The 22,315-nt window shown below is 38.5% G+C and overlaps 1 protein-coding gene across 1 annotated transcript; it reads right to left on the bottom strand.

The window, feature by feature from the left end:
- Positions 1–1,492: 1,492 nt before the first annotated feature.
- hcn5 (hyperpolarization activated cyclic nucleotide-gated potassium channel 5) lies at positions 1,493–14,882 on the bottom strand. The gene is made up of 10 exons (XM_061723320.1): positions 14,532–14,882; positions 13,376–13,562; positions 12,348–12,452; positions 12,106–12,243; positions 8,289–8,450; positions 8,109–8,202; positions 7,388–7,515; positions 7,028–7,174; positions 5,537–5,774; positions 1,493–3,868 (listed from the first exon to the last, which is right to left on the bottom strand). Exons 1-10 carry the CDS (start codon positions 14,714–14,716, stop codon positions 3,699–3,701), a joined length of 1,554 nt encoding a protein of 517 aa, XP_061579304.1. The 5' UTR covers positions 14,717–14,882; the 3' UTR covers positions 1,493–3,698.
- Positions 14,883–22,315: the final 7,433 nt, after the last annotated feature.

Below are 22,315 nucleotides of genomic sequence, written 5' to 3'. Positions count from 1 at the left end.
GAGAACCTTGTTAATTAAATGAACAACAGCCATATATTACTTTATTTGGAAGAATGCATGAATGATTAAATAAGGTCAAATCATAAGATTTTTTTTCTCCATTACTCTCCATTACTTATGTTCTTGTTTGTACCATAAAACCACCCCAGATCCCAGCTCAATGCAAATGAAAACAAAAGCAAATAAGATCCTGCATCCATTCCTTCTCCATAAAGCACCAGGAGACATTCATGCACTTGCTCCCTGTGTGGATGACCTGAAAAGTAGGAGCCAGAACTCTCACAAGCAGCCTCCGTTCTGCTGTAATGATGAGATTTGGAAACGTTTTAAAAGGTCAGTGCAGCCATCAAAAACCCCAGATTTAAAAGTGTTTAGCTTTAGAAAAGCCAGATGGAACAGATAGTCTTTAAATCTGTTCGAGTTTTACCTAAACTACCGGTGCACCTTCTTTTTCTTCATCTGATATTCACCACCACTCAAACCTGTGGACACACTTCCCCATACAAATGAATTGGAACATGTCCAAATTAGGAAAGTGTGAGAGTTGGTAGCCATGTTTCTGGAAAACATTGGTTTTATGGCACACAACTTGTTGCAGGGTGGATCCCAAGTAAGACAACTTTTTTTGGTCTTATTTTTCTCTTTCTTTATGTTTGTTTTGGGAATAAAATGAGCATGTTTTTATTCTTTTTTTATTCTTTTTTTTTTTGCTCTGTCTTATGACAAATGTTGTATTTCTGTATGTTTTATTCTGTAAAGCACTTTGGCTCACCTAGTGGTGACTGTAAAGGGCTATATGAATAAAGTACATTTACATTTACATTTAGATCAAGTTTTGTTTTTTTACGTTTAAGTTTTTACGCTTTATTCTCACGCAATTTATCAATAATGATGCCCTTCTCTGTGACCGGCGCTGGTGTCAGACTGAATGTCTTCATACCGTAAGGTGAGAGTAATAATTTGTCTGTATTTGTAAAAGTTTTTTCAGCTTGACATAGGTGTAAATGGACTCCAAACAAACGATGGGTGAAGTTTCTGTTGTGTCCTGAGTCGACTGCTGTTCTGCCACGTCGTCATACTCGTCTTTCTGGAGCTTAAAGTCACTATTTTGATAAGAAGGTGGAGTTGGAGATGCGCTGGAAAAGTACACTTGATTTTGTTGAAATCCCTATTAAGAGGAACATGTTGGGATTTGTGTGTATATTTGAGAATTTATCTGAAGAGACTGACGCCTCCACAACTCTGACACCACATAACCTCGCCACCTTGTTTGAGGCCACCTGAGTGTGGAAATGTGTCACAGCCGTTCATCGTCACACCGCAGACCCAGATGAGAGCAGAATTATTCAGCCTCTACAACTTCATCCTCACCCAATGTGAGTTGAGATATGATTGAAAAGATGTGATTGAAAAGGGGAGTTTTTGTGCTGCATCTCTGTCGTCTTTCGACTAAAACATGTCACAAACATGCAATATCATTAAGAACTCAGGAAATTGCATAAACTTTCACAAAAGGAATGAAATTGTCGAACAAACAAACAAAAAACAAAACAAGCTTGCAGCTTGATCAGTTTTAGGTCTGTTGTAATACTGTACGGGAGATAATGATGCATTAGATTGGGTCATGTTAAGTTTGTGCATTCATAACCGCCTATTAAAGCTGTAAACGGCCGTTTTGGCTGATGGTGCTTCACCTGAGGAGACAAAAAGAGGTCAGAGTTCCCCGTATAGTCATGAAATAGTCATAAACGTGCTGACCAGAGTAAATGTGACCAAGATTAATGCTCTTTTTAATTTTTTTAAGTAAGCTGCATCAAGTGGAATTCAGTTGATATAAGTTGCACCACTTTACAAGAAAAGCCATGAGGGCACTTTACTGGTAAATAAAAAACAGAAACAATCAACAAAGTTTCTCACATTTCTCACTTCCTCATCAGATTTTTTGACATTAGCCCTGCTAGTTTTAAAATCCTGCTTACAAAACCGCTCTGAAATCCATCTGCATCGACTCTGGCCTTGCTGTAGACATGATTATAAATAATGAGTAATGAATCAGTCGGCGGCTGGCTGCAGATAATCAGGACATACCATGAAACAGTATACATATTGACTGATGAACATTTCCCACCTTTACTGTTGTAAGTTATTGATATATCATCTCCTTGCCTATTCCCTTGTGAATAATCACAATCTACTGAACAGTCCTTCATTTTGACTTCTTCTAACCTCTAAATAAGTCTTAATCTTCTTCTCTTCTGTTTCATAATACCAAACATATTGCATGGTAGTCTCACAAGTGAAATTTCAATCTGTTTCAGGATTTCTGTGTATTCAACCTTTTTAATGGCAGTCTTATGTTTTAATCACCCCATCTGGTACTCCCCGGGGGTAAAAGTGTGTTTTCAAACATATTTTAATTTAAAAGCTATTTTAAGCCTTCACTTTGCCCTCTTCTATTTGGTCCCTCACCAAAAGAAACTTGCTTACTCAGGTCTCTCTCACAGGCAGACATAAACCATCAAAAGATCAACACAACAGTGTTGTCCTTGGGGGGGGAAAAGCTCATTCTAAGGTAATGAAAATGTAACTTTTATTTTGACCAAATTCTATACTAATAAAAACAGAGAGATGTTATATAGTGGGATATTATTTTGACGTAATGCCAGGAGAGTTCCTTAAGTGTTATACGGAGCTTCATAGCCTCTGCTGACCAGTAAAGTGCAGCTTCAGGTCCTGCAGAGCCTTGGTGGCCCTGCAGGAGAGGTCCGGTCACACATAAAGCATACACCAAAAAAGAATTTGCCCCAAAACCTGCCAGCAATCCGACTAAAATCTGAATTTTCATCTCATAACACTGACACTCATTACTTGTTTTGTCCTGCACAACCGTCATTAAGCACCAAACAGGGGCCCATCTGGACTTTTGCTAGGGTAACTTTCCTTTTCCAAGTTCCAGTTACAATTTCATGTAAGTCATGTTTGAAACAATTTATTCATTATTATTATTGTTTTTGTTTCTATTGCTTACTCATGGTTTAAATAAACCTATGGCTTTATTAGGTCAAGCGAGAAAAACATCTAGTTAGAAACAAAGCTTTCCAAAAGGACATTGTTTAGCACAAAATAAAACCTTTGCAACACTGAGTAGTTGACTCACAAATGTTAAGATTACACATATTTGTCATTGATATTGATTCCTGGAAATGTCACAGAGCTTTATTCTCTGACGCCAGCCTTGCTCCTAGGTGATGATTTTGCAGGTGCAGTCCTTGAATTTAAGACGTTTCACCACCCGAGACAAATGTGTCTGGCATGAGGAAAACAAGAAAGAGTGCTTTCCCTTGAACCAGAAATGACAGGAGCAGCCAGAACCATTTTTGCACAATTTTTTTGCCTGCACAATCTTTCAACTGTCAAAACAACAGTTGCTAAGTTGCAACCTCATCAACAAAGGAGGCTCAGACCAAATGTCCTACTGTCTTTTCTGTTGAAGTCTTTTTTTATTGCTTATGATGCATCAGAAAAGAGAACCACTCCCAGATTAAAAAGATGCTCTTAATTGTCCATTTCATCAGTGAATAATCCCTAATCGGACTCCACATGAGAGCATCACCGTCACTCAAGTGCATAAAATGTCCTGGAATTGCATGGCTTCTGTCCTCCTCGTGACGTCAAAAGTTCAGGCGCTGTGTCTGATCCTAAAGAAGTTCATCAGGGTCGAGCTGTACCAAGTTTTCTAGGTCTTTCTTCACTTCTGGAAAGCCCTCAAGCACATCCTGTAAATCCTTATACGACAGAGAGAAGCACTGGCAGTCAATCACCGCCTTCACTGTGGCCAGATGTTTGCCTTTGGTCAGGACACATGTCTCTGAAGACACAGAAGGAACCATAAAACCGTCGGTTAATGAGCCAGTAAAGCCCCAATGACAAGGATGAGCTCTGACAATTAATCCCAAATGAAATAAACCTAGCTCGTAGAGTTAAGACCTGAAGCCTGATTAATCGTATAGGTGTAATGCCAAATAGATAAACAATATTTTCCCTCCTTAAATCAAAGAATTAAAGAGGACACATTAATTAAAAAAATATGTGAAAGAATAAATAAAACTGTATCTGCTTGACAGGACATGTTTGACCATCTCAGGTCTCTCTCTTTCTCTCTCTCTCTCGCTCTCTCTCTCACAAACACACACACACACTAAATAATTTTTTAAAATCCCTGAAATTAACTATAAACATAAGCTACCTCATAAAAGAGTGAGTTGACCATAAAACAGATGTACAGGACTGTCTCAGAAAATTAGAATATTGCGATAAAGTTCTTTATTTTCTGTAATGCAATTAAAAAAAAAAAATGTCATACATTCTGGATTCATTACAAATCAACTGAAATATTGCAAGCCTTTTATTATTTTAATATTGCTGATTATGGTTTACAGTTTAAGATTAAGATTCCCAGAATATTCTAATTTTTTTAGATAGGATATTTGAGTTTTCTTAAGCTGTAAACCATAATCAGCAATATTAAAATAATAAAAGGCTTGCAATAGTTCAGCTGATTTGTAATGAATCCAGAATTTATGACATTTTTGTTTTTGTAATTGCATTACAGAAAATCACAATATTCTAATTTTCTGAGACAGTCCTGTAATTAAAAACAAAACAATATAAACTGTATGATAGATAAAAGCAAGCAGGAAAAGAAAGGTTTTCATCTATAATTTAAAGGGTTCAATGGTCTGGGGAGGTTTGTTCCACAGTTTCAGTGCCACAATCAAAGATGCCTCGCCTCTGTTCCCAGTTTAGATCCCAGAAGAGTGGGATTCGGGGACCTCAGTGCCCTGACTGAAGTCTGAAGCTGTATGAGCTCTGACAAGTAGCTGCAAGGCCTTTGAGACACTTGGTAATACAAAATCACATCTCCCAAAGTCCCAACCAAAACAGTCTGTGAATGAGTTTATGAAAGTACGGGTTTAAAGATATGTAGTTCAGTGAATGTTCTGATTTTTAGGGGAAAGTTACTTCCATGAGCCAGTTTGGAGATTAATTATTGAACCTTCCCATCTTTGTCTTCCTCCAGCTTCAACTTTAAATCAGGCTTTGTTGGTTGTACTTTTGGAGGAGGAATTTTAAGTCTGTTTGTGTTTGATTTTTATTTTGTATTAGCACAGAAATCTTATCTAAATGATGCTGTTTACTTAAGTTAGGAAAGAAATAACAAATATTGTTGTAACAGAATGTTGTTCCCAACTGCATGTCTCATTTGCTGTTCACTGGCCCACGAATATGCCTTTGGCAACGCACCTGATTTTTGTTATTTAGGACAAAATGTAATCACAGAAACAGTTTGAGGCATCTTATGAACTTGGTTGTTACCAAAAACAATCCTTAAAAAAAACCCCATATGGTGCATTTCTTTCATTGCTTGCTTGTAATACTATAATGTGTTTCCATACCTGAATGCATTCTAATATAAGCTGTAAATTACAACTTTCTTCAGTGTAACCTGAAGTTCAACGGAGTGAATCTAACCCACCTCCAAAGTAGTCTCCATCACACAGCTCTCTCTCGTAGGAATCTGTCTCCATGAGAACCTCGCCGTGGTCGATGAAGAACATGCGGTCACCGGGGACGTACTGACGAACGATGACGTCTCCTTCCTGGAACACTTCATACTCCAGTTTGGGCAGGATAGTATTGATCAAGTTTTCATCTCGGTCCTTGAACATTGGCACTTTTCTTAGCAGTCGGCTGCACATCACCATCAGGATTTGCTGAAAAAATAGATAAAAAGTGTTCAAGAGCCCTGCAAGAGCAAAATATCCACATAAATGTGAATATAATATTAATAAAACACAGGTCAAGAGGTTAAACACATGATTAATCGCTCTACATGGGTTATACATACTACTTCTTAAATTCATTCTTGCTGTCCCTTCAAAAATCTGTTCTTATTATGTAAACTGAACAAATACCAAAGTTATTTTTGCCATATTATAAAGATTTTGGAAGCCCAGATACTGTATTTTGCATGTGTACACCCTCCAATCCAACATTCACTAACACGTTTTTGTGTACATACCGTAACAGTCTCTAAAATAATCACTCAACTGTGTCCAACAAAATGATGAACTTATCTGTCCACTGCAAGCAAAAGGTAAGATCTATAGCAGACCTTTAACAGTTTAACATCTTTCAACACTCACCGATAACAAATCCACAGAGTGAGTGCTGGATTGGTGGATATCACACAAAGTCACTGCAAAATGTTTGCGAGCTTCCACAAACTGGTAACTTTTAAGATCAGTGCATCCTTAAATAGAAAAACCCCGGCATCTGAGGGGAGGTGGTGCGTCAGCCCAAACACTGATGATCGTTTCCTGTTTGTAAGGTCCACCTTTTATCTTTTCTTGTCTCCATCACTTCCCTTTTCCACTAAATTTGAAAATTATGATAAACAATGTCGGCCAAAAAAAGTTAAAACTATAGTTACACACGTAGCAATATCTTTAGATGGCGCTCACATCCCAAAATGCAACCCAGCATATGATAATAAGTTCACCATACAGGACTGTCTCAGAAAATTAGAATATTGTGATTTTCTGTAATGCAATTACAAAAACAAAAATGTCATACATTCTGGATTCTTTACAAATCAACTGAAATATTTCAAGCCTTTTATTATTTTAATATTGCTGATCATGGCTTGCAGCTTAAGAAAACTCAAATATCCTATCTCAAAAAATTAGAATATTCTGGGAATCTTAATCTTAAACTGTAAGCCATAATGTCATACATTCTGAATCCAGAATGTATGCCATTTTTGTTTTTTTAATTGCATTACAGAAAATAAAGAACTTTATCACAATATTCTAATTTTCTGAGACAGTCCTGTATAAAAAGAAGCATTACAACAGACTAGAATGAGTCTTAATGCTAATTCTGCACAACAGACACTTCATAAAAGTAACAACATCTAATATGTTAAAAGATATATCGGACATATGCGACTAATTTCTAACTGCACCTCTTTTAGTGCTGAGGACATCGTGTCCATGACGTCCTTCTCATCAAACCACTTCCCTCCGTAACGAGCCTGGTAGTAGTTGTTAATGCGGAGGTGCAGCTCCGGCGGCAGCTTCATGAAGGCAATGTAGTGCTCCAAACGACTCATCTGTTGAGAGAGACACTTTCAGGCACAAAAATCCTAATGAAGATCCATCCATGCTTCATGTTGAAACATTTATCTTAAATTTAGAGCTCCACTCTACAAAAGTGCGTATACTTTAGTACTGGCAGGGTACATGCTTCCCCTCTGGAAATACAGCCTGACGTGTAATTGAACAGATGTATTTGCTATGGGATAGTTAGTGTCATCCATGATGACCTTGCTCTTGTATTCCTTGGCCGCCGGGTCTACGTTGGCGATCATGGCCGTAGCGTTGGCCACAAGGACAGTGTACATGAGACAGCCGGACACCATGCTGACCATGACGATCCACAGCTCAACATAATCTGGAGAGAAAAACAACACGAAATAAGTTTAATGTGAGTTTGCAGTTTACTACGGAAGAGTATTAGGGCCATGCAGGAGAAAAATATTTGAGAGGGGAAGATTTTTTTTATTGTGCACTTCGAGAAAAAAGTCGAAATGTCGAGAAAAAAGTCGAAATGTCGAGAAAAAAAGTCGAAATGTCAAGAATAATGTTGAAATACAATTTCCACAATAAAGTCAAAATTTCGCCTTTTTTCTCAACATTTCAACTTTATTCACGAAATTTAGAATTTTTTCTCAACATTTCGACTTTTTTCTCGAATTTGTACTTCAACATTATTCTCGACATTTCGACTTTTTTCTCCTCAACATTTCGACTTTTTTCTCGAAATTGTGCTTCAACATTAATCTCGACATTTCGACTTTTTTCTCAACATTTCGACTTTTTTCTCGAAATTGTATTTCAACATTAATCTTGACATTTTGACTTTTTTCTCAAAGTGCACAATAAAAAAAAATCTTCTCCTCTCAAATATTTTTTCTCCTGCATGGTCCTTATACTCTTCTGTAGTTTACAGATCTGAAGTGGAAGATGAAAATAAATGATTCGTACTTGTTGGCGCGTCCATGGAGCCGTAAGAGAGAGCAATCATCTGGGAGAGAGCTCGAAACACCCCCCAAGAGTATTTTACAATGACTGTGGCATTCTGGAAGAAAAATGTTGGTTATTGATTCTGTGTAGGACGTTTTTCTGAAGTGCAGTTCATTTAGAGAGAGGTTAGGGGAGTTTTACCATCAGGTTTTCTTTCCGAACCCAGCAGTCAGAGGGGAACTCCTCCAGCATTGGTACAAAGTACTGGATGCAGCCGTTCCAGTGACACAGCAGGAAAATCATCATAAAAAGAGACAAGACGCGGAAGAAGAGGCGGACCACCTCCAGGTTTGCATTTGAAACCTGTCACATGAGAGAGATGTGAAACATGAGTGCAGGAAATTATACTCACAACAAATCGTTCCTGTCAGTTCGTCTTAGATAAGATGTGTGCAATATTTCTAGTCATTTTGCTCCTCAAAGAAAGTTTTAAGTGAAGCAGAATTTTGACTTCACATTTGATTATTGCAAGGACTTGACATCTACTTTTATAGTGAAACTGAAGAAAAAGCAGAAGGGTTTGTCAGACAAGGCAAGAAACATGAGCAGTCTGGTGCTCAGACAGGCTGTAAGCAACACAACAGTTTAGTTAGGTTATCCAAACCACTTAATTTGCACCTTGAATAATTGAATAATGCCATCTGAGAAGAAAACTGGGCACACACCACTATCTTCCCCAGAGCAGGAACTGGACATCAATCTGCAAACTTTGGATATTTATGATAGGCCTGAGGTAAGTCTGGTTCTTTTCCCAGATAATATCTGTTTGATTTCAGATTATATAACCATTCTGTATCAGCCATACTAAGTTATCCATGCAGGAGACAGACTTGGAAGGGAAAAAAAGGGAATAAACAAGACAGAAAACGCTGGTAATATGAAAGCAGCTCTGCTACGGTCCGTGAAAATGGCACAGAAACTCCAGCCCCCACTCTGATACTAAGGACGCAAAACGGAAATGGACCCAAGAGCAAAGAACTGTGGGAAAAACAAGTTCAGAGACTGAGGATAATTAGTAAAGTAGTAGTAGATAAAAAGTGAAAGCACTAAGCAGATGTGCTTTACATGGAGAAAAGCAGCACATGAGATGACACGTAACCTGGAGACAAGAAACTTGAAGAAACAAATCCTGAGGACCACTGGTGTCTAGAAAAACTAGCTGCATCTGAAAAACATAAAACTTTAACAAAATCTGAATGTTTGATCTTTTATTTTAAGCAGTCTGAAGAAAGGAAAACAATAACTCGTGAAATAAAAGAGGAGACAGGATAGTTTGGCTTAAGCCCCTTCATGACCAGAGGTGTCAAAAGTATTCACATTCATTACTCAGGTAGAAGTATAGATACTAGAGTTTAAAAATACTCCTGTAGAAGTTGAAGTATCAACTCAAGTTTTTTACTCAAGTAAAAGTATAAAAGTACTGGTTTCAAAACTACTTAAAGTATAAAAGTAAAAGTAATGTAAGCCATTAAGGACAAAAGCCATTGAAAATGAATGTATGCATTTGCATTACAAAATCTTATAATGCAAATATATTAAAGAACCATATATGTGTACTATTGAGCATTAACATGTGTTTCAGAGAGCAGCAGATATGATGACTAGTTGCCTATAAGTATTGTAATGGTGCAAAAAGTCAAACTTCAGAGGCATGTTATCATTTATCCTAACCTTTATTGGAATGTACATCCAAGTTTAGTTGCAGGAATCTGAGGGAACGGATGTAAGAACAAAACTGGACAAGAACATCTGAAACAACCACAACCAAATTCACTCTATCCGGATGGAGCAATTTAACTGGATAGTTTTTTTTTAAAGGCCAAAATGAAATAGAGTAACAAGGCTGTTTTTAAAATGTAAGGAGTAAAAAGTACAGATAATTGCTTGAAAATGTAAGGAGTAAAAGTAAAAAGTCGTCTGAAAAATAATTACTCCAGTGAAGTATAGATAACCAACATTTCTACTTAAGTAAGGTAACGAAGTATTTGTACTTCGTTACTTGACACCTCTGTTCATCACTAAAAGTCCCCAGCCCTTCAAGTAGAAGGGACTTTCTCCAGTGAACTAACAGCCTTTTAGAGCCCGGTCCTCTCCACGTCAACCGAGCTCTAAAGTCCTACTACAATTTGGCAAATGAGTCTGCTAACGCATGAAGGAGCAGCATCTCTCCCCGTTGATGTGTCGGGGGTGCAGAGGCCACTTCTGTGCAAAGATACAGTGGAGTGAAAAATCAACGTCTATTTCAGCTGCAGTCACTCAAAGCCTGAAAAAACTGTTTTTAGATATATGTTGGAACCTAACCTCATTCACTGCTTCGCTCTCACCGCTCTCTCCTCATTCAGATGGGAACTCTGTGATTTGAGCGACTGTCTCTAAATAGTGCTTAAGAAAAAAAAAAATAGTGTGACGTTCATAGTTATAGCTGAGGTTGACAGAAACCTGAAAAAAGACAACAGGAATACCGTTCTGTTCAGAAATATTCAGAGCTGCTGGGTCCCAGCCTGTGGCCCTTTGCTGCATGTCATCCCCATTCTCTCTCTCTATCCCCTTCCTGTCTACACTTTGAATAAAGTCCACTAGAGCTGCAAAATCTTAAAAAAATATTCAGAGCTGCAAGCTCCACCCCAAAAGTACCAGTACATTTCAAAGTTTTATATCCAGAACAAGGCAATTTTAAATCAGACATTGGTCCTGTCAATAAAATACAAGTGTTCAGGGAGAGGAAGGTTCCTGCAGTGAAGCTGCTGCAAACAAGGAAGAACATCAGTCCAACCAAAACTCCACAAAATACGCTGATAAACTCATCTCATCTACGGAACTGTCTCAGAAAATTAGAATATTGTGATAAAGTTCTTTATTTTCTGTAATGCACTTAAAAAAACAAAATGTCATACATTCTGGATTCATTACAAATCAACTGAAATATTGCAAGCCTTTTATTATTTTAATATTGCTGATTATGGTTTACAGTTTAAGATTAAGATTCCCAGAATATTCTAATTTTTTGAGATAGGATATTTGAGTTTTCTTAAACTGTAAGCCATGATCAGCAATATTAAAATAATAAAAGGCTTGCAATATTTCAGTTGATTTGTAATGAATCCAGAATGTATGACATTTTTGTTTTTGTAATTGCATTACAGAAAATCTTTTTTTTTATCTCTCTCTCCTTTCTTCCTTCTCTCTTTTCCTCCTTTTCCCCTTTTTTCCCCTTTTCTCATTCCCCTTTCTTTTTCTTTTTATTGAATGTAATGTGTGTGTGTGTGTGTGTGTGTGTGTGTGTGTGTGTGTGTGTGTGTGTGTGTGTGTGTGTGTGTGTGTGTGTGTGTGTGTGTGTGTTCATTAATTTGTTTGGTTTTCAAAAACAAAAGAAGGAATCTATATCTGTATAATCTATATTCTTCTTATTATCTTTTTTCCACAAAAAACATGGCGATCTGTTGTGGCTTCAAACGATGACATGTTCAGTATTTTCATGCTCACTAACCTATAACTTGATGTGATCCCTGAACAGAAATGACTAGAAGAGTGAAAACGTTCCCAGGTTTTGCAGGGAGTGCAGGATCATCAAGCAAGCACCCTGCCGTGAAACTTTTATAGACCAAGGTTTTTTAGAGTCATGCACATCCAAGAGAACAGAGATGTTCCTGAAATATCGAGGTCAGAGAAGCCAGTCTCCAGTATACTGTTACATGAATCACAATGAGATTAAGATTGATGTGAAGTCTATTTTCTCCAACTGTGTCATGTTTGGTCTCGCTGTTTAATGGATAACGTTGTTGGATTGAGAGAAGTACAGGCAAAAAATAAATAAATAACCAAATCACACATCAATTAGCTCTTTAAATAAATTATATATGTGTTCAAAGCCAGACTTGTCAGTGACGTGGTGACGTATCAGCAGGGAGGGAAAAGCCTGATTGAATTTCAGTGAGATTTGCAGACTGTTTAAACGTACTTTCTCCACTTCGTTGAAGAACCTGACCAGTCGGGACACTCGAGCCAGCCGGATCAAGCTGAGAATCCGCACAAACATCAGAATCCTCATCATCCTGTTGGTCTTGGATGGGTTGTCATCGCTGTGGTAATGTAAGTCCTGGGGGTGCAAAGAGAAAAAACACATTTTTGAGTTATTCTTGGGGGATTTTGCTTGTTTATTAGTGTTTTTATTGACTTTTTAATGGTCTGTTCATTCATTACCGCAAACAGCAGAATGTATCCGATGGGAAAAGCTGCTATAACGTCTGGTATGAACCATGTCCTCAGGTAGTTGGCTCGGATCAGCTTGAGATCCAGAATGGCTTCCTGATAGATTTAGATTTAGATTTAGATTTAAATTTATTTATTTGCACAATTAAACATTACACAAATAAAAGTAACAACTTTACAAATTAAAGTGCAGGGAGAGGCGAAAACTCAAAGAGCTTATCAGGTGCCTCCACCTATAGTTAACATAAAATTTAATATCATACTTATAAGAACAAAATATACAAATGAGCAGTTAGAAATCTATAGATGATAGAAATTAAATGAAAATTACAAAGAATTTACACAAAAGAAAAATGATCGGATATATGAATAACGATAAAGAGTACAATTTGATAATTAAGAAACAAACAAAAAATAAAGGACTAAATAACAAACCAAATGAACACAAACAAAAAATAATTTCAAGGAGATTACACAAGATAATAAAATCATTCAGCACAAGATAAAAGAGAACAAAGCAGCAGTATAATACTTGATCTAAACCAAGTTTTGGGAGCTAATTCAAAATGAAAGGGCCCACAGATATCAGATTGGACTGGTAATGTGCTCAAAGACACCTATTACTTTCATTTGACTGCATCACTAAACACATGCATGTACAATTTGAACTGGACTGAGAGTAAAAACCAGATGTTTGCGTGTAAGGGGCCACAGATGGGCCATTTCTGATTGGCAAGAATCTCATGAGCTGATGAAAACAAACAGCATACAGCCGGAATAACACTTAATTGGAAATGGTATATACTCCTTTAACCAAAACATCATAATCTCTGTTACAAAATCAAACAGCAGGTGCCAATGTTGTGTGCGTCCCGGATGGAGCTCAGCGGGAGGTTAAATCTGGCCTCTCGTGCACTGAGTAGATTACAGATGGGGCAGAGATGGATTGCATGAGCCTGTCCGCACAGGGATTATCGTCTTCCAGATTGTGTCTGAAAATAGGACACTGCTGCTCTCACCTCTGCATCCTCCGTTATGATACCCATTCTGAAGTTAAGAACCACATCTATGAGGAACAGTGTGTCCGAGAACACGTTGAAACTCTCCCAAGCCAGTCCGCTGTTGCCGTCCAGAAACGCTATCTCCATGGGAATCCCAATGAGGTTCAAAAATGTGATGGCCATCATGCCCATGATGTAGTAACTCCTACAGGAGAAGGAGCACGGAAATAAAAAGAAGAAGCATGTCAGCGTGAGTGACCTCTCAGCCCCCCCTGAGATCTGGATTTCTTACACGGGTTTGTGGTGGAAAGTCTGGGTTCATCAGTCAGAGAGAGAGAGCTAATTAGACAGTCCTGTAAGGCAAGCTGATTTATGCACACTAAATACTCTGATAATGTAACTGCGCATCTTCTCAGCCGAGGTTCAATTGCCAGGCTCAAATAGCTTTGCTCTCTGATCCCGATTGTTTAATCCCCTCTCTGTTTTCACCACATATGATCACCTTACCAACTAATAACAATGCTGGACTGATGATGCAAAGACCAGTCATCCTTGACGGCACGATCCCTAAAGAAGTCATCTGAGCCATCCGTTTTTTAAACCTTTTAGAGCACAGAACAAGAGTTTAACGACTGAGAAATCATTTTCAGCACTCATCTGCTGTCCGTCACGGCTCAATGTGCTGGTGCTTTGGGTTTTATACTTATCCTTTTATGTGTATCTTTGCATTTCCAGAATAGATTCTGATGAGTTGAGTAATGTTTAACAGCTGTCAGCTCATCACAGGTCCCACGGATCATTTAAAAAACAAGATCTGAAAGGAGCCTTTAATGAGCCATTAATAGGACAAACATTAGAAGGGGATGCTGAGGAAAAAACCATCTCCTAGTGCAAAACACAAATGATTAAAATGACAAAAGTAAGAACATATCAAGAAATATTAAATGTGAGGTATAGAATAGTGCAGCTAATTAATCAGATTAAACTAAACTAATAGTGTACCTCACCTCAATGCACAAGGTAATGCAAGTAATTTATTTATTTTTTCTTGTCCACATTCCTTTCTGATTAAAACACTGTTATTAATCAACTCCAAAAACAACCAGAAATAGTCCGAGGAAAGTGTGGCAATGATGTACAGGGCTGGCCTGAATCTATCAGACAAATGAAATACCTCATGACGCTGAAAGGGTGAATGACAAAGACTCCGCTCTGCAGCTGGCGGATGCACTCCTTCTCCACGGCGATCTCGCTGCCGTACACATACAGCGATTGTCTGTTGAGCTGTGGGAGAAGCAGTGATCTCCATCCACAGGTGCCTTTGCTGCATCCTGCGTTGGGACCTTTTAGTTTCTCCATGGCAAGCCTCGTCCCCTCTCATCAGCTGAATGACCAGGACATCCTCCCCTCCCTCCCGCTGCTTCGGCTGCTCCTTCTTCTTCTTCTCTGTAAAAATGAACTTGGACTCCAGCAGTCTGACCTTCCCCTCTCGGCCACCACGTAAATTTTTACATCCAGCCTCTCCACCTCAGGGCTTTACTGAAGCTGCGTGGAGCGGAGGCAAGTGACTACTCGTCTCTGTGCTCCCTCCCTCCCTCTCCCTTTCCATCCCCCCCTCTCTCTCCATCCCTCCCTCTCTGGCTGCCTCTCTCTATTTCTGCCCCTACCCCATCCCTGCACTTCTTTTCTTTTTCTCCCAGCTCATCAACTATTCAGTATCTGTATCTCATACCCACATGAATCAAGCCATGTCAAGGGGGCAACGTCCAGCTCACATTAATACTAAGGATGGCGGTGGTGCTCTTGATATGTCGAGAGAGGATCGCAATTATTGTCACGCAAGACATCCTTGTGTGCAAGTTCAGTCCGGGCCATCTCTGCCACGGATGTAATTAAACCCAGTACCGTGTTACCTGATGCTGTACATACAGCATGCTGGCAGAGCTGAGCCACCTCCCCGGCTGTTTGTTTACACATTTTCACATCAGCAGAAGAGAGGATGACACATTTCTGAGGATAACAGAGTGACGGTGTTCAGATTTGAATAATTTGAATCTCTTTAAATCTTCACGGATGGATGAGACGATTGAAATGTGGCACATTTGATAGGTTAAAGCTCGATATTACATATTCTGGTCTTGTTCTCTTTTAAATGTTTGGACAACTTTTCCTGCAGCAGTAGAAAGGTGCTGCAAACACTAACAATCCTTTCACACAAGAAAAATACTTACTTTTTGCCTGTGTGGATGGATACCATGGCTTGTTGTTTGGAGGTTTTTGGTGAAAACACAACATGTTTTACTCTTATGCCTGTGAGAGACTGCCAACCTGTCCAGGTGCACATTGTCTCCACTTCAGTGTGTCCTAAAATAGGATGTACTTTGTGACCATAATGGAAGAATAAAGTGGCTTAAAAATGTTGTTGGACGTAATGCTTGTGGCAGTTTTCATCTAGGCAGCTTGTAAATGTTAAGGATTAAATTCATTCTACATTTTCAGAATAGTACAATAATCTTGTTTTAGCAAGCAGATATAAGTGAGTGAAAGAGGATAGTATGGGTGGACTTTGTACCAGATGACCCACAAAGTCTTAAATAAGTTGGAAAACATTAAAAAAAAATCTAACATAGAATGTTTTACTTCCTTAAAAACACAATCAAGCAAAATCAATCAATAAATAAACTGTTTGAATTATGTTCAAGTTTCTTAAATCTTACATTATTTTTGAGAATATTTGTTTGCTGCATAAAAAATACTGACCAGAGATAAACCGATTAACAACACCTTACATCTCTGCTTTTCCAGAGAGCTTTCTGCAGTCAGGAGAACAAGGTGGCAGATGGTCAGGACTTGCTCTACATCTCTTTCAGGAGGCAGATCTCTACAGGGAAGACAAAAATAAAAACAGACTTTAAATAAAACTGAGCAGAGGATAATGGAAATTTCAATGCCACTTATATTTAGATACATTTCTAAGACGAGCATACAGTGCAGCAGTGCGTGTTTCAATTAGAGGTGCATATCTATCACACAGCAATGAGCAAATGGACAAATTGCATACTTACTTGCTCATTTATGTAGCACACATCTGCCCCTAAAACTAAAGTGACTCAGTGGTTCTGCTTACGTACTTTTTTGTCGTGCTGACGCAACTGTACACCCCATGGACATCTGGATGTGCACACCTACCTTCAGTACTGTCGGACAGAAAATGAACATTTTTTAAATTCCAAAGGTCCCTTGCCACTTACTGTTTGTGCCTACTAGCAGCAATATGTCTTACATAACAGTATCAACAAAAGAAACTGCTGGTTTGGATTTACAAATCTAATGACTCAAACAGTTTACAACATTTTTCACCCTAAGAATGTCTTTTTTCTTCTATGCTTAAGCTTAAATGGTCATTAATATTTTTTCAGTATGCTTCAGCAGGAAAATACAGAAAAAGACAAGAAAATGACAATGATATTGGAAAAAAAGATGATTAACTGAAAAATCAGTTATCAGTAATTTTGGCCTAAGACTAGTATTCTTAGTTTTAGATACAAAAAAACACGTATGTGTGTGTGTTTATTATCTAATTATATAATTATATAATTATTTTTATTTATTTATACAATAGATATACATTTTATTATTTTTCATATATATATATATATATATATAATTTAATTATTTTTTCATATTCATGTTTTTTTTTATTAAACCTTTTTATCTTGTCCTTCCTTACACACCTCCTTGAGAAGCGCCCGTTTTATAATAGATCCATGGAAGCGCCACACAACCTTATCAGTTTCTCACGCTTACTTCCGCTCTCCTTCCACGGTCCGCCCTTTAAATCTAAATACTACATTTCCCAGCAGACACTTCGTCATGTGATTACAAAAGTGAACACGTGACTCGGCTCTTGGTGTGTTTCTGTGTGAAGGTGAAGCATCTGCTGGCGTGACTGCTCCCGTCTGCACACATGTAAGTGAGAGTTACACTCTGTACCTTCGCTCGTTTATCAATGAGCACATTTTCTGACTGCAGCGCTAAATACTTTGCTAATTTAAGTAGAGTACTTATTTGCTATGTCGTATTTATGGAGCGTTATTTTGAAAATAATTTTAAGTTTATCACTATCGCTAGCTGATGTTAGCTAACATATGTGGTCGTTTTTGCAACATTTTACAAAAATTATCTAACGACGGAAAACGATATCATGACAAAGCAATAGGGGAAGGCTGTCTGGCTACTTTTACAGGAGCTTTGGTGTTGTTTGTTGCTGCTGTGCTGCTGCGTGTGCAGCATGGTCTGCAGAAAGAGATTATCTAATCTGTCCTGCAGTTACATCACTCACATCTGAGCCACATGTCAGCTGGATGTAACATGTAACCTCCCTGGTACTAGCTACGTTAGATCTGACCGTAAAATTAAGTCGAGGCTTTTACTTTCCTGATTAGTTTTAAAGTTTTACGTTTTAAGCAATTTTGCTGAGTTTGACAGACCTGAAATTGAAACTTTAAGTGCCATGCTGATTTGCCTCCTCCCACTTTTGTCCTTGAGTGAAGGATGTAACATGTTTGCAGGATTATACTTTAGTGAATATTGTTTTTGTATTATTTTGCTGTTGGACTGTGCAGGCGATCTAGTGGCTTTAATGTCAAACTTTTGATCAAAACTTTGATCAAATCATATTGTCAATATGATTTAAGACATCTTTTATCAGTATTAGATAAGTATGAACCAATTGAGGTTTGATATTTTATTAAATTACAGGACAACATTTTTAACTCTTCAACATTTGACTTTTCAGTGCCTGTGTTACTAGACAGCTTGTGCTCTGCAGAGGCACACTTACGCAACATTAATAATGAACCACTTTTTTAGGCCAGCGTTTCTCAGCCCTGCTCCCCAGGACTTGCATTTTTTAACTGTTTCTGCCCAGCACACCTGGTTCAAATTAGAGCACGGCTTTAAAACGTTTTCTTGATTCCAGTCCTCGAGGGCTGTTGCCTTGCATGTTTTAGATGTAGCTCTGCTTCAAACGAATCAATCACCATCGGTTTGTCACCAGGGTCTACGTCAGTGTGGTGATGAGCCGTTCATTAGAGTCAGATGTGGAAACATCCATGCATGTGGAAACTATCTATTGATGTGCAGGGGGGGGACGAACAGTGATTGAAAATGTGTTGATCAGATGATGTTTCCTATTTCAGTTTAAAGATGGCATCCCTGTCTGCTGCCGGTGTGGAGCCTGTTGCTGCTGCTGTGACTGGGGGCACGGAGGAGAAGAAGCCCTTAAAACCGTGCTGTGCTTGTCCAGAGACGAAGAAGCCCAGAGATGCTTGGTAAGTACCTGGTCAAAAAGATTATTACCACGTTGAAAGTTGAGGAAAATATCCATGTCTTGTTTTTTTTTTTTTTTTTCCATCAGCATCATTGAAAAGGGAGAGGAAAACTGCCAAGACCTAATCGAGGCACACAAGGAATGCATGAGGGCACTTGGATTCAAGGTTTAACCAGTACTGTGCAGTTGTGTGGTAAGTGTTAAAACACTCCCATCGTAAACGTACTGTTTCTAACAGACAACCTCAAATATGTGTTGGAGCTACAATTATACCAGAACTGTAAATTACAATTTAGAAAACCTTGCCATATTTCCATTAAACTTGTTTGCCTTTCAGTTTAGATGAAACGTGGGAAAACGATTTACACCAAGGTGCCATGGCTTAACTGCTAATAGGTGCGTTTCCATAAGTGGGGGTTCCATGTTGTTTTTCAGGGGCCAGATCATTGCTGCGTGTTTCCATTACCGAAGTGAACTGGGAGAAAAAAGTGGCCTTCAGGAACCCTTGCTGGGGGGAAAACTTTCCTGTAGTCGGAGAGGAACTACCTGGGGGGAGGGGGCTCTGCTGATCGGGTACTCTAAATTACATTCAGCACTCTTACGTGAACAAAAATGTGTAACTAGGTCAGAAAACATTTTATGAGTACATTTTAACATGGAGATTAGAGGGGGAAAAAAAACAATCAGACCATTGAGGGGGTTCGGGCCTTGTTAGTGTATTGTGCCAGTGTACAGGTCAGGCAGGGGTTCCCTTTTATTGTGAATCATTACCGTGTGCGCTCAATAAACATCTGTCCCTTCCATGTTTACTCGTTCGTTTGCTGTATTCTTTTTTTAGTCCCCTTTAATGCTTTAGGCCGTTTGCGATTAGCAGGAAAGGCGCATCAACCCGTCACTTCACATGGTTAGCAGTGTTTGTTCAGTCGTTACAGTGTGATGGAGAGGGTCGGTCCTGTTGGAAGGTTCCGTTTGGAGATTTTTATCTATTTATTTAATTTTTTAAAAACCTGGAAACTCTGCTCATGGAAACGCACATAATGTTTCAGCAATTTTATCGTTTTCTTAAATAATGATCCTGCCATACATATTGCTTTTAAAATGCCACTTGATGTATCCAGCCATGCTCTTTCTAGATTTTTATTTTCTAATGCATCAGTTTATGATTTAGAGGGTAAATATGTGTGTGTGTGTATGTATGTGTTTTGCCTGGAGACAGGAGCTTTTTAGTTAGCTCACTGTGTGTACTCTCAAAACATGCATCCAGGTCTATGGTCCAACTCTTCTGGCAGTCTTCATCTTGCCAACATGCTTAATGTTAAATCCTGTTTCTGTTAAGTCAGTCTGGTTTAAGTGAGTATCTGTGCTTTTCATGTAAATGCCCAACTTTAATTAAAGTCCAAGATACTGGCTTTTTAAAAAGTATTTCTGATTGCCAGCTTGAGTTTCCCTCCTGGCTCTGTTGTCTCTTGCCTATTGCTCAATTCATCCACCAACTACAGAGCCGGATTAAACTTGGTCACCATGTTTAAAGGGGCAGGGAAGGAACGTGGATGAATGGCGTTCACTGCATGCTGCATTAAAGGAGCCCGAGGCTGTTCGGCTCTGCACGTTTCAGCTGGCCTGGCTTGCAGTTGCTTAAAGTTCATTTTTGCTCAGGAGCGCTGTCCCCTCAGGAGACTGAAATGATTTAATTTGGGCTTTTTCCCTTGCTGCAAGTGTATTGTTGAAATGCCAGCCCTCAACAACATGAAGCATTTTGAGATCTAATCTTTATGTTCTTGACTCTCCTACAGTGTGTTGCTGTGAGCGGACGAGAAGCCTGGATCTTCCTTCGTTTTTCACCCTCCTTATTTATTCCACCACTGGAAGGGAAATGTTATGATGAAGCACTTCAGCTCCGATGGACATGAGTGAAAACTGTTTTTTTTAAAGTTTGCAGAAAAGAATTTGTTTAAATAATGTGAAGGTTCTAAAACCAATAAAAGTTCTATGCAATCTAAAGTTGCTGGTCTCGTCACTCATTAGGCATGTCTTCATCTTAGGCTTCTCTAGTATGGGTCTTCTGCACTTGGGGGAATGCTAGCTGACCACAGTTGCTGTTCCTGGTATGCACTTATGCTTAAAAATAACTCATGACCCTGCAAAGTCAATACTTGGCATATCTACATTCCCCGTACAGTGTGGCACGAAGTGTGCCTGATTGTGGACATCGTTCTCTCTCAGTTTGAAATGCAAAGATGCCAACACAACACAAGCAAGATTTTCAGATGCGATTGTAAATAGTAATTGTGACGCGGGCAGAATCACTCGGCTTTAAGAGACAATTCCCTACAAATTACAGAAATGTTTAATAGGGTGTTATAGAAATGCTGCAGTTGCATAAACTGGACTGAGACTGGTATTCTGGAACAAGTGGATGACAGAAGTTGCAGTAATTAGTCCGACTGCTTGCGTAGATTTTAAATCCCTGCAAATTGGACAACTCTTACATGAAAACTATCGTAAGATGGATATATGCAGTGATTAGTGTAGTAAATTGGGAGTTATCAAAGATTATATCTTTGGGGAAGAGCTGTTTTTATTAAAGGGCACATTAGGTTTAAGCAAAACTTTTTACCAGTTCTAGTTTTGCAAAGGTAAGTTTGCTTCAAATCCTGAAAATGCAAATTTGATGTCCTTTGCAAGCGTTCTCTGGATGTTTTGGGAAGTGCAAAGTTCATCAGTTCATCGTAGAACTCAAATTTCTAAAGATGCATAACTTTTGAGTATATGGTGCAGTTTTTTTATTTGAAAGAACTCAAAAGAATTTGTATTTTGTAACCGTGTGGTTTGCATTAATTAGGTACTGTAAACTAAAGTTATATGTGGCCCCTGCAATTTAAAATGATACAATATCCGTGTACACATCAGCATTAGATGAGTTACATTTCTATTTGTCAAATCTTTCTACTACAGTTGCGTAGTACAATGATGTATAAAGAAAATGGTAATCTTGCATGGGTGTGCAGTACACTTAAGAACACACCAGATCCTTAATGGTGTACATATTTAAACCACAAAATAGATGTCAACTCTGTTGCTTTTCTTCCATCATTTCAGGCTCAAAATATTTATTTTGATCGCTGCTGAGTCACTGTATTAATATAAAAACAAAAGAAAAAACATCTTTATTATTCATTTGTCCCACATCACTTCATTCCATCTGGAACCTGGAAAGTTAAATAAGCAACAAAAACCTTTTCTTTTCCAGATCTAGTCAAGGCGGTAATTAAATGTAGTGCTGATTTAAAATTTAAAGAGTAGGCTATATTTCGTAATATATTGAGTTAATCATTGTTTTCATTAATAAAAACAGTAAAAAAAATAAGCCAGCTACAAAATTCTGACGGGGGGATCCCGGCGGGTGGAGAGTTTTCAAGTTGTGAATTAGATCTGAGCGGTAGTGGCGCCGTTACTGGGTGGTTACACCTGAAATCCGACCTGGACTGCAAACCTATTTATTTCTGTGTCTCCCCAGGAGCCACACTCCTGGGAGTGGACTGGAGCCATAAGGTTTGGGTGAAACTTCTTTGAAACATCTTTAAATGAGTGATATATATATTTTTCTCGAAGTCTTGTTATATAGC

This window comes from Cololabis saira, chromosome 6, assembly GCF_033807715.1.
Source record: "Cololabis saira isolate AMF1-May2022 chromosome 6, fColSai1.1, whole genome shotgun sequence".
Taxonomy (NCBI): domain Eukaryota; kingdom Metazoa; phylum Chordata; class Actinopteri; order Beloniformes; family Belonidae; genus Cololabis; species Cololabis saira.
The sequence above is the reverse complement of the archived record's forward strand: the minus strand, read 5'-3'. Positions and strand labels throughout refer to the sequence as shown.

What these genes read in the sequence shown, in the direction of transcription:
- hcn5 (XM_061723320.1), bottom strand. Translation starts at nt 14,716, where the DNA reads ATGGAGAAACTAAAAGGTCCCAACGCAGGATGCAGCAAAGGCACCTGT. An exon ending in CACCCTTTCAGCGTCATGAG is followed by an intron (nt 13,563 to 14,531) that starts GTATTTCATTTG and finishes CTTCTCCTGTAG; the next exon opens with GAGTTACTACATCATGGGCA. An exon ending in TCTTCAACGAAGTGGAGAAA is followed by an intron (nt 8,451 to 12,105) that starts GTACGTTTAAAC and finishes CTCATGTGACAG; the next exon opens with GTTTCAAATGCAAACCTGGA.